Source organism: Artemia franciscana, chromosome 17 (genome assembly GCF_032884065.1).
Source record: "Artemia franciscana chromosome 17, ASM3288406v1, whole genome shotgun sequence".
Classification (NCBI taxonomy): Eukaryota; Metazoa; Arthropoda; class Branchiopoda; order Anostraca; family Artemiidae; genus Artemia; species Artemia franciscana.
In genome coordinates, this window is record NC_088879.1 from 17940541 (window position 1) to 17953243 (window position 12703).

The 12703-nt window shown below is 37.4% G+C and overlaps 1 protein-coding gene across 1 annotated transcript in view; it reads left to right on the forward strand.

Annotated features, from left to right (window-relative positions):
* Nucleotides 1-12703, forward strand: part of LOC136037949 (COP9 signalosome complex subunit 2-like) — a 34140-nt gene that overhangs the window by 8405 nt on the left and 13032 nt on the right. The window contains exons 3-4 of the mRNA XM_065720832.1: nucleotides 4561-5029; nucleotides 9977-10115. Of these exons, the coding sequence (XP_065576904.1) occupies nucleotides 4561-5029; nucleotides 9977-10115 (608 nt within the window). The remainder of the gene's footprint in view (nucleotides 1-4560; nucleotides 5030-9976; nucleotides 10116-12703) is intronic.

A 12703-nucleotide genomic window follows, 5' to 3' on the forward strand; every position in this document is an offset into this window, starting at 1 on the left:
GAACAGGGATTCATTGCACAGACAAACAGATTTTATTGAATGTGAGACATGTCCTGAGGCTTTGAGTGAGCTGTTGTACGCATTGACATTCCAGCAAGAGACCAGATCAATTTTCGCTAGAGCATGCTGCTTATAATACTGAACTGCTCTGGTTGCAATATCATCACTTTTATTCTCTACTTTGGTTGCACAAGTCACAAAGTTTGGAATTTGATTGTAAACAAGTTACTGGTCCTTCTCAATAGAGTTCGTGCCAGGACCTATCAGAATAAAATGATCCAGAGTCCAGAAATCAAGATTGATGGGCTGAATGAATGCCGACGTCTCAAGGTAGCCATAGAGATAGCCAGGAGCAAGGGAAGCATTGAGACCTGTTCATCTATTCCTATCAATTTAAGGCTACTGAAACTGGCGGGTACCTATGGGTTTTTATTAAACTTCCCAGGGGCTGAGACAGTCATCATCATCAGAGGTATAGTTATGACTTTTCAACTATTATGAACAAGACGACTGTCCACGCATAGTGTTATTTGATTTAGTTTAAAATGTCCCTTGACATTTTCCTAAGTTTCAACTAATAGTTTTAGCCTTTTCAGATACAATTAGAATCAAACATTCACTTTTCCTAATGATCAATCTATATGTAAACAGTAGGCAAGTTGTATAATTTACAATCCTTGTACTGGGGCTTGGGGGAGGGGCATGGCATCCCGGGAGGCATAGGTATTACACCTTTTGATAGTTCAAACAAAATGACAGTTCGAAAGTTTTGATCAGCGTTGAGTGGTTATCCTCTAAATTTTCTCCAACACCCCCTCAACATACCCTGAAAGTTTGAAATTAGTACCCTCAGCTGTTCCTTAAATATTGCTGATACTCTGTTTTGATAACTTGCAAGAACATTGTATGTTTTGATTTTGTTTCAACAAAACACGTTTTAAATGTTTTCACTTTTTTTACTTTCGTAAACAAAAAATTATCAAAACTTTAAGGAATAAATATCAGTAAATGTCAATTAAACTGACAATCCACGGTCATTCGTTTTTTTTTTCTTTCAGTAAAGCGCAAATTATGTTCTAGTCTTGAGAAGGCATGGGGAATATCAGCCGTACTAATATTAATTTTTGCTTGTTTTTAGTTTTACTCGGCTATTTATTGTAATTTCTGTTCGTTTTGTGTTTTATTTATTTGTTTATAGTGATTCGTGGTAGTTTTACACTTGGAAGATTATTTGACTTTATTTCCACTTATTTTTGGCTTAATGGAGCTCTATACTTTTCTTTGAAAAACTTGTTTTTGCGGATTTTTTCCACAAAAACAAGGATTTTTTTTTCACAACCACCAACCACATAGCTTGTTTGGATTATGTTCGGTATCCCTGTCAACATTTCCTTAAAGTTTCGCCTTAATACCCGAAGTCTTTTTGGAGGCCCAGGATCGAACATGCCGTCTTTTCCCAATAAAAACTTATTTGTTGACAATGGACAACTTGCATAAAATAAGCCCTTGTCCTGAGGGCTGGGGGGGTAACCCTGAAGGCATAGCTATTTGAATTATAACTATTTTAAAGAAATTGACTCTCAAAATTTTATCGGATGCATCCTGGGAAAAATGGGGGGGGGGTGTGGGCTGGTTGCCCTCTGATCACTTTTGACTTTTAAGAAGGACACTAGAACCTTTGGTTGTCGAATGAGTCCCCTCTGAAGTTCCTACGATCACCCCTTTCATATGAAGTGCCTCTGGGAAAAACAAAGTATATTTTAGCCAGGTGGCCCTTTACCATAGGCAACGCTATAGTATTGCCTACTGATAGGAAACAGCAGTTCATGAGAAATTTCAATTGTGATCTATTCTTGGTTTTTGCCTATGCTTGCAAATTTGACATTTTCATTAATTCAGCATAGTCTTTTGCTATACTTCCAAACTCGCAGAATGATCTAATATAGATATCCCTGGCCACCCCCAGACATTTTTCTGGGTAACAGGGCTCGCCTGTGGAAAGCCCCACAAGATTGGTGGTTAATAAGGTTGTCTTTGCCAGAAAACTTTCTGTGACGTAAACATTCCTTAATATTTTCTCTGCCGTAAAAAAGTCACAATCTTCATTTATAGTCTTCCAAGGGAGCGTATATTTGTGATATCTGATGTGTATTTTTATATTCGTGCCCAAAAATAATTCAAACTAGACCTACGCTGCCCGGGCAACGTGAAGTGTTGTGACAACCTTTGTCCGGCTGCGCCGACTAAAGTGTTGCGAGAGCAACACTAGTTTTGTTTCTTCGCTATCAATCAGTAATACCATGATCAAAGGCTATTCCTCAGCTTTGAAAAAACAACAACAAAATTTTATCGAAAGAAGGGACTAAATTGACTTTGCAGCCAGTTGAACTTTATCCTTTTCAATTGTAAACATCGTGACGGATGAAAACTCGGAACAATATCTTATATAATCTAGTTGGTATTATAAAGCTATCCCCAACTTTTCAGGATCAAAATACCATAGATGACATTCTATTGATTGTTACGAAACTATCTCATTGTTTTACATTCTCGTTTGTGCTTGTTTCTTCACTATCGGTTAAATGATGAAGTTGTCAGCCTATCGAACTTTTTAAAACGGTATGTTCAAACAAGAACGAAATCAGTTATCACATGACCAAAGGCTATTCCTCAGCGTTGAAAAAACAACAACTACAAAATAATATCGAAAGAAGGGACTAAATTGACTTAACAGCCAGTTGAACTTTATCCTTTTCAATCGTAGGCATCGTGACGGATGAAAACTTGGAACAATATCTTATATAATCCAGTTGGTATCATAAAGATATCCGTAACTTTTCAGGATTAAAATACCATAGGTGATACTAATTATTACGAAACTACCTCATTGCTTTACGTTATCGTTTGTACCCGTTGCGTTAACACTTAATTCTATCAGATTTAAAGAGATCGAATACAATGTGCACCAATGTGCACAAATTTCTAGCCCAATGTGAACAGATTCTTACTTACAAGTCCCTCTCCCGTGATAGACATGAAGTTCACCGGACACAAATAAATGGATACACAAACTAGCAAAAGTTGCAAACTCCTCATCGCTGAAAATGATTGTAGCCCAACAGCCGATTATTACTTACAAGTCCCCTACATGTCTTACCACTGGAACCAAATTGGTTTAACCATCAAATACACCGGAAACAAATAATAGGTACACCAACTAGCAAAAGTGGTAAACCCCTCATTGCCGAAGATGATTATGAGCTAACAGCCGTTTCTCGCCCAAAGTGAACCGATGCTTGCTTATAAGTTCCTCTCCCGTGATAGGCATCAAGTTCACCGGAACCAAATAAATGGTACACCAACTACCAAAAAATGGATGTCATATACTTTGATCAGCTCATTAAGAGCTATCGATTGCCGTCGAAAATAATTCTATCTGTCTTAGTTCAAAAGTTGATTTGTTTTTGCCCTAGGCCAACTTTCTAACGTCACCACTTAGAAAGGAGCAAAGGATAAGCTCCAATTTCTTTAGCAATGAGAGATTTTTTAAAGTTTATTAGGCACATCTGATACCATTTCTCTAATGCTATCCCAAGTCCGAAAAACCGAATGATAAACTCAGCTGAAATCACGAACAGAAATGGGTAGAAACAATAGATGGCAGCACTCTCGGACTCGTGGGAAAATGCCACATTTTTGCTTCTGTAAATTTTTCTATTTATCACTGAAAGAAGATATATTGGGTGTGGGGCCGGGTAACTGCCGCATATATTTAACACTTATAGATTTTAGTCCATCTTCAATTTGAAAGTGGTGCCTGCCTGCTTGCGTGCTAGAGCGGAGCTTTCCACTCGAAAGCAGAAACATGGTTTGATGAAACGAAAGCTTGGCTGCACAACTTCAGGTACTCCTCTCTGACATAGGCTATATAACTTCACTTCACTTTGCACAACATAGGCTCTGGCTCGTGGAAAAGCAAAAACCATCCTTTTGGGCCCCAGGCAAGAGTTCTGCAGAGCTTTCCAAAATGTAATGTTATATTCGTCAATCCGGCCTGAGGTCCACACTTTCCGTAAAAACCGCACAAGTTAGACCCTTACCAGTTTCCAGGAATAAGCTGAGATCGGTGGCATAGAAAAAAAAAAAAAAAAAAAAAAAAAAAAAAAAAAAAAAAAAAAAAAAAAAAAAAAAAAAAAACCGGGACAAAACCAAAGTGTTGCTCTCGCAACACAATGAACTATATTGCCAACTTCCATTTATCATAAGAGACATTATAAAAAAAGTCACAATCTTGATTTATAGTCTTCCAGGGGACCGTACATTTGTGCTATCCGATGTGTATTTTTAAATCCGTGCCCAAAAATAATTCAAATGAACTATATTGCCAACTTCCATTTATCATCAGGGACCATTATAAAAAAAGGCCGACATGTCCATGCAAACATTATTGCAAAAAAATGCAAAAAAAGTAGAATGACGATTCCCAAAATAAGATTTGAATTACTTTGCCCCATTCCTTTTGTGTTCATTTTTTTTCGGTTCATTCTATTTTTCTTTTAGGGTTGCTATGAAGAAATGATGAATCGATACAAACAGCTTCTTACATATATAAAATCAGCAGTTACAAGAAATCATAGTGAAAAATCTATTAACTCAATATTGGACTATATATCAACTGCAAAAAATATGGACTTGCTTCAAGAATTCTATGAGACGACCTTGGATGCTTTAAAAGACGCCAAGAATGACCGGTTGTGGTTCAAAACTAACTCGAAACTAGGGAAGCTTTACTTTGATCGGGGTGAATACGGCAAATTAGCTAAGATTTTGAAGCAACTTCACCAATCTTGTCAAACAGATGAGGGAGAAGATGATTTGAAGAAGGGTACTCAACTTCTTGAAGTTTATGCTTTAGAAATCCAGATGTACACAGCTCAGAAAAATAATAAGAAGCAGAAAGCCTTATATGAACTGTCCTTGCATATCAAGTCAGCTATACCACATCCGCTTACAATGGGGGTAATAAGAGGTAATTGGTTGACTTTTTTACTTCTTGTCTCTACACGTGAATTTTATATGGATAATGCATGCAGACTCACGAGCTCATATTAGCTCAGAGGCAGATTTTTTTGGAAAAAAAAATCTTGGTGGATTTAAATACCTCTGATTTGTGAGAAAATATGAGACATATTTGAAGTATAAAAAAAGAAGAAATTATATTTTGTCCGCCCTTCCAGTGATTTGTTCTGAAGAAGAAATTATATTTTTTCCGCCCTTCCAGTGATTTGTTCTGCTATGCCATTTTCTATGCCTGAGCACCAAGTTGAGTGAAGCAAGGTCCAACTGCAAGGGCTTAAGTTCCGAGCGAGTTGTTTTTGGTCACCTAAGAAAGGGAATTGGGGATGATTAAATTTTAACATTATGTAGATTAGCCAGAGTTAGCAGTTGCCTTGCTGTGAGTTTTTACAAAAAGGGTTTGACCTATTTAAGATTAGATGGTAGAGTTACACCGAGGATTTAAACATCGGTACCAGAGTTCAAGAAGGGAATATGTAGAAAGAAGAAGAAATCCCAACTCGGAAAATTAATTATAAGTATGCTGGAAATCGTTAGTTCTTTAATATTCGAGTTTTTGATCGTTGGGTTGATTTAATTGTATGGAATTGTTGGAAGTTATTAGCTAAAGAAACTTTGTCTACACTTGATGCTCTTACTCTTATCTCTTAGTCCTTCTTTGGCAACATGTGGTGCATTGGGCATCCACGAAGTCTCGGTAGACATCTTGCGTCTTTGCTTTGGCTAGGATATCCTCTTACTGGGGTGTTAGTGAAATATACATAAATCAGAGAGTATGGTCGTATTTCTCGGTCTCCTTCTCCGTCGACACCCATGTGCCTGCCATTGCTGCACTTGCAGTGGGATCCTTGAATTTTCTATCTGGAGGATGTGTTTAAATTAATTTCTTATTTTCTCCCTCACCACTTCAGAAATTAACGGCTTACCAATTTTCTGGTGGATCTCACTGTTACTAACTTTATGTTGCCAGCCAACATTTAATAGGCTCAAAAACATGTTTTTGAACGCTGTTAGTCTTTTCTCTGTCTTTATATCGAGTTCCCAGTACTTAGTATCTTATAACAGAACTGACATGACGTTGCTGTTAAGAAGTTGCAGTGTTAAGGTAATAGAGTTGTAATTCATCTTTGTATTTGACCCAGTCGCTGAGGTATTCCAATTTATGGATTTGCTCTATTCCACTATTTCTGCGTATCAGTTCTAGTGGGAAGCCTGATGTTATCATAGATTTTGTTTCATCAATCTTGATTTTTTGTCCACCTCGCTCTGCTTTATCGCTGACTTTGTCAAAGAGTTCTCGGTACCAACGTTCTACTGTTTCAAGAACTGTTGTATCATCAGAAAGACCTAGGTCAGACAAAATTTTGTTTCCAACTTTTATACCAAAGCCAGTCGCTTCCCTCAAAATATATTCCGTGAGAACAACAAAAAAGAACGGTTAAAATTCTTATTTGCTTTGCTCCTGACATTATCTTGAAATATCTAATGGTCCTGCTCGCCGTCTTAATGCATCACTGAGTGTTTTCATAAAATGCTATAATCTGGTCTATTATTTTCTTAGGAATATCATAAAACGCACTTCCTGTATCACTCCTTGAGCTCTTTTATAAAGGTTATTAGGCCGATTATTAGGTTTGACCAAGATCTACCACTCTCAAATATAGGTCGAGTGCTATCTTTCGTATCTCAGGGTTCGATCCAACCCTGCCAGTTGTTCCCTGCCAGTTGTCGTAAACAAGTGCATCGCCTTTCTTGAAACCTTTATTATTATGCTTTTGGTAAAATAAACAGACTTTTTCAGATTGCCAAGTTGATGCGGCCAGCATAGTCCAAATGGAAACATCTGTCATCACTGACACCTTCACTGTTTCTAAAGTTATGCTATCTTCACCGGGCGGTATTTTATTCTTGAGCCTCTTCATTGCTACAAGTTTTTCTATCGATGTGGGAAGACTCTCATCAATATACAGGCTCAGGAACGCTGTGCCAGTAAAACCCTCTTGTTCTATTGGTCTCAGTCTATTTATAATTTTTTCGAAGTGGAGAACCCATCTGTCATTAATTTATTCTGCTTCTATGTGAACTTTTACATTTTCGTCTTTCGCGTGACTAGATATGTTGGGTATCCTTCTTTTGATTTCGTAAATGAGCCTGTAAACAGTTTTGGCGCCACCTTTTCTCACTGTTTCCTCTGGTGATCTGGCCTTTTTTTCTATATATCTCCGGTTGTCTCCTCTTGCTGACTTCTTAACATTTTTATCCTTATGCATGTAATGTACATTTGTAAAGACTGTGATTTATTCCCATCAGTGGAAAGAATTCCCTGTCTTAGGTTATTGTGCTCCTCAATTAATTTCCAGGTTTCTTGTGCCATCCAGCTTTCCTTCGGCTTCTTTTTGTATCCAAGATGTTCCTTGGCTACATTATCGTATGTATTTGTCATCTGCAACCAGACTGTTCCCGAGCCATCGGCAAAATTTTGTGTATCAAGGAGAGCAAAAGAGTTTTTCAGGTCCACAGGAAAATTTGTACGAATATCTTGGTCATTGAGTTTGTCCACCTTGTACTGTCTCTTGGCATTGGAGTTGGACTTTTTATGTACTTTAAGCTTCATTTTTTTTCTTTACCATCATCAGAATGTAGTCTGAATGAGTATTCACCCTTGAAAACCACTTACGTCAAGTAGACCTGTCCGCTATCCCCTTGCGATAAGAAAATGATCCGTCTGATTCTTTATTCTGCCATCTGGCGAGATCTGTGACAACTTATGGGTTGTCTTATGATGGTAGTTGGTTAGGCTGATTGTCAGATCATTGCTCAGAGCATAATATATCAGGAGGAATTCGTTTTCATTTATTTCAGTAATACCGTGGCTTCCTAAGCTTGACAGTTTCTTTCTTCTCTGACCTTTGGATTGAAGCCTCCAACAACACAAGGAAGGTCATAACGTGGAACATCCGCTGTCAGTGACTGAAGAGTTTTGTAGAATGAATCCTTGTCAGGATGATCTGCATCGTTGGTGAGAGCATAGCATGCGATGACTAGTTACAAATCTTGGAACTAAACATCGTGCACTTGCTGGCTTCCATTTGACTAGGACTTGAGTGGACTGAGAAGAGAGCATGATGTCGACTCTAGCCTGGTACCGAAATTTATTTCTGCTGCAGATCAGTGTGTATCCATCACCTAACTGTTCCTGTCCGGATCCAATCCATATGATTTCTCTTAGAGCAAGGAGATCTAACTCACATTTCTTCATCTCTCTGAAAACTTGTTCAGATTTTATCAGCTTGTTTAATGTTCTACCATTGCAAAATCCAAATTTTGTCAATATTTTAGCTATCATAGTTCATTTCCATTGGTATGCTGGGGTCGTTATTGAATGATGCAATCGGGTATCCGAGACTATTATAAATAACTCCTTTGCATTTCTAATGTTTACGGAAATAAGTCGCAAGATTATCGCCCAACCAACAAGTTGCGCGTTAGCCACCATCTCGCCCAGTGTGAGGCTTGATAGTACATACACCATACACATACAGCATACACCACTTTGAGGTGCATTGATGGGTTTCCACTGCTGTCCAGGGACATAGACTCAAGTCTCGCCATCTAAGAGTTCGTCACAGCCATGATAACTGTAAATTTTCTTTATTTTCTGAACTCCCAACCTAGATCAGCAGAGCTTCGGAAGGGGATTGTCTCAACAAAGACGATTGATGAATGATAGCTTTCTGGTAGCAATTTTAAAGCGTGTCATTATTTTACTTACAACTTTCCCATTTCTAGAGAACTTAACTTTGAGACCGCACGACTCTGGCAGTATTGATTAATATTATTTTAATTTTATATTTGGTCACTATAGTTTCATTTCCTCTAGCTTTTTTGTATCAACTGGCTAGTGAGTGAGGAAAATTTATTATGGCCCCTTTATTTAATTTTTTGCCACGCTTTGTCTTGTTGTATGCTGTTGAGACTTCTTTGAGGTAGAGTCAAGATCGAACCCCATTTCCTCTTTATTCTTGTCAAAGTTTTTTTTTTTTATTAGTACTTCTGATAATTTTTTAACGCTTTTATGTCTTTAGTGTAAATTTGCGGTTGGCTTATTTACTAATTTAATGATCTAAAAAACTGGCATGTCTAAGAAGATAACCAAGCCCCCTATCTACAGCAGTGATTCCCAGCCGATTTTCGGCCATGCCCACCTAGGTCTTTCTAAAATCATAATATGTAAATTTGTTATTCAAAATTTTACGTTTTTTCACCCGAGGGAAGCTTAAAAGACCATTAACTTGGCATCTATTTTGGGTCATAATCTAGACAAATTTATACAAACGAAAACCACCTTTTATACCATGTATAACGTCATTGCATTACTGTAAAAGCTGTATAAAACACCTCTTATACAGTGTATAATGTAATTGTAATACTTTCATGTATCTTTTATGCACTTTAAATACGTATGAATGTGACGTTATTCAAATAAATTGTTTTTTTTTTCAAAATTGTTGCTCTTAAGTATAGTCAGCCGAAGCGTACACGTCTTGCCCATGACCCAGGAAAATGTTGCCATGCACCACCGATGGGCCTGCGATCCACGTTCGGAATAAACGATCTAGAGATTAAAAATCGATTAAACTGATACTGACAAAATCTTAACCTTCATATAATCCATTGTCTATTATACAGTACATCGTCTCCACTAAATAGAAGAATCAGAGGTTTGTTTTAAAGGTTACATCAACATTTCACTTGACCCTAAATTATTTTCCTTTTTTCAATGATGGTGGTATTCGTTTGGAGCTACAAAATTGAAGTTCAGTGCTATATATTTTATCTTTTTGATAACTATTCTCGAACTTTCATTCTATTCCTAGTTTTCATATATGCTTTTTTTCAGAATGTGGAGGGAAAATGCATTTGCGGGAGGGTGAATATGAGAAGGCTCATACTGACTTTTTCGAGGCATTCAAAAATTATGATGAATCAGGAAGTCCAAGAAGAACGACATGCCTTAAATATCTAGTTCTTGCCAATATGTAAGTTTCCACTTCCTTACCTTGCGTGCACTCACCTTTGCCCTTGCTTTAATTTGAATTAAATTTCTCCTTTGTAAATTAGATTTTCTGTTCGGATTTCAAAAAATGATACAGTTTGTCACTTCCTTATTTGCTTGTATGACGGCATAGGTGGGTGTTTCCTCTGTACCTGAATTGTTAGGCATTTTCTCGAAAAGCTGAAACGTTTCCTCTGTCCCTGAATTTGGCTCGAATAAAAATTGATTCTCTGAAATAGCCAGGAAAACCAATGTACGCCATTTTGACAACCTGACAGCACATATTTTGTCTCGCTACTTTACCGCACATGAACTGTCAGTCCCATATGAGCTTATTGTGCAAAAACATTATATTAGTCAAAATTGAAGACAAAAATTGTTTAGCCCCTTTCCCCTCTTTCCAACACAACATTTGATTTTCCCTTTCCCAACTCTCCCCTTCCTTTCTATAACAGTACCTGAAAGTTTCAACTCCACAGCCAAAGTTCCTAAGGTATTGCCCATATATTATTTCGACGAGTCGCATGATACGCATGGTGTCGTTCAATTTAGATCTCCCCCCAAAGTCAAAATCTAAAATCTACTTGAGCCCCTCCCCCCTCCAACGCTCCCTCAGAGGTTGAACGTGATCCCTATAGTCGTTAATTTCCGTTCCTGGGATATTGCAGATATTCAAATATTACTATTTTGATAAATTGGATGCATATAGTGTCCTTTGGTTTAACTACAGGTTCCCCTAAAGTTTCAACTTAATGCCCTTAGCATTTCTTAAGATATTGCAGATACACTGTTGTAACAACCTGTCTACACATAGTATCTTTTGATTTGACTCGCTACTTGTCTATGCGCAAATTATGAGTCTTATAGACAAAAAAAGTTATTTTTGTCTAAATTGGAGACAACAATTGTTCAGCCCATTCCCCTTCCCGATAACACCAATTTTAATTTTCTTTAACCCACCCTCTCCCCTTTCTGTGTACGAAAGTGCCTAAAATTTTCAAATATTTCCCTCCTTTTCCATAAAAACAAACCTATGTTTAAGAAATGGGCAACTCGACTAATTCACTGCCCTCGCCCTAGGGATTGTGGGGGCATTTCATCCCTGGAGGTATGTTTGTTGAACCTTCTGACTATTTGAATCAAGATGGCTATTGCAAATTTCGTCTGATGTCTTTAGGTTTCAATTGGGGTTGGATAGCCAAAAGGGCACGGAAGGGGGCCATTTGCCCCCGTATCACTTCCCACTCTTAAAAAGGACAATATATATTCCAGTCTCCAATTGATTGAGCCCCTCAGAAGTTTCTACGGCCGCTCCTTCCATATGAAGTTGACTGGTGAAAAAAAAAGAAATCCATGGAAGCCTCGTCACTATTTACTTAGGTGGAGCTACTGCGCTGCCTATGAGATATTGATCAATTTCTTGCGTGGAAGATATGAAGTATGTCACTATCATAATTGATCAAGTCTAACTTACAGAATACTAAAATGTCCGTCTAAAGATTTCAAGGTGTGCTGGTTTAATGCCAAGGTAGAAAGATTACTTGTCACGTACAGACTTACGTAACATTTAAGTTGTTCTGATTCACTCTAATATGAATTTTTGCTCATTGTCTTATTTATCAACATTTCAAAGTTGCATTAAATCGATTTGGATTTTGCAAAATAAAGCACTAAGAAGGCTTTGTGACTTGGGTCACCCTCGGCGGATGGATTTGAAAATAACATTTTCAAAAATATGACAAAAATGGTTTTTGGCCCAATTTTGCAGCCCTTGGCCCAGTATAATTTTTTTTTACAGTTTAGGATCCTCTTGGCCCAAGGACTCGCGGCTTTAAGCTTCAAGCTCTACGAATTTTGTTTTTGGGAAGGGGGTATTTCAAACTCTTTTCTTCTAACAATTTTTTTTTTTGGGGGGGGTGAGGGATTTGGACTCTCATTGGTCTAAGTACTTATGGATGTAAGTTTCAAGCCGAAATGAAAGCCAGTTTTCGGATGTCAGTTTCAAAGTGATCAGGGAGCCACTCAAGACAGAGTCATGGAACGATCTGAGTTCCAGCTTCTGCGAGTATACTGAATTTTCAAACTGATAGGATTCTCTGAAATACTATGTTGGTGAAATGTGGCTATTTCGATTTATAGTTGTTTTTCAAAAGAATATAATTTGTACTTTCTGAAAGAAAAACATTTTAAATGTTTTCAGTATTTTAACTTTCATAAATCTAAAATTATTAAGACTTTAAAGACTGAATATCTGTATATGTAGGCTATACTAGAGTGTCAATCCACATTCATTTGTTGTTTTTTTCTGTAATCTTGGCTATGACGCTGTTCTTTTTATTTGATTTTGATCTTATGAGAAATAGAAACATTTACGTCGGAATAAGAATGGTTTTCAGCTAAGTACAAATTGTGTTCTAGTCTCCGGAAGGTTTGGAAGGGGAAGGGGTTTCAGCCCTACTCATCTTAGTTTCTGCTCGTTTTAAGTTTGACTCGGTTCTTTATTATAATTTCTGTTATTTTTGTGTTTTATTTATTTAATGATGGTGATTTGTGGTAGTTTTACGCTTGGGA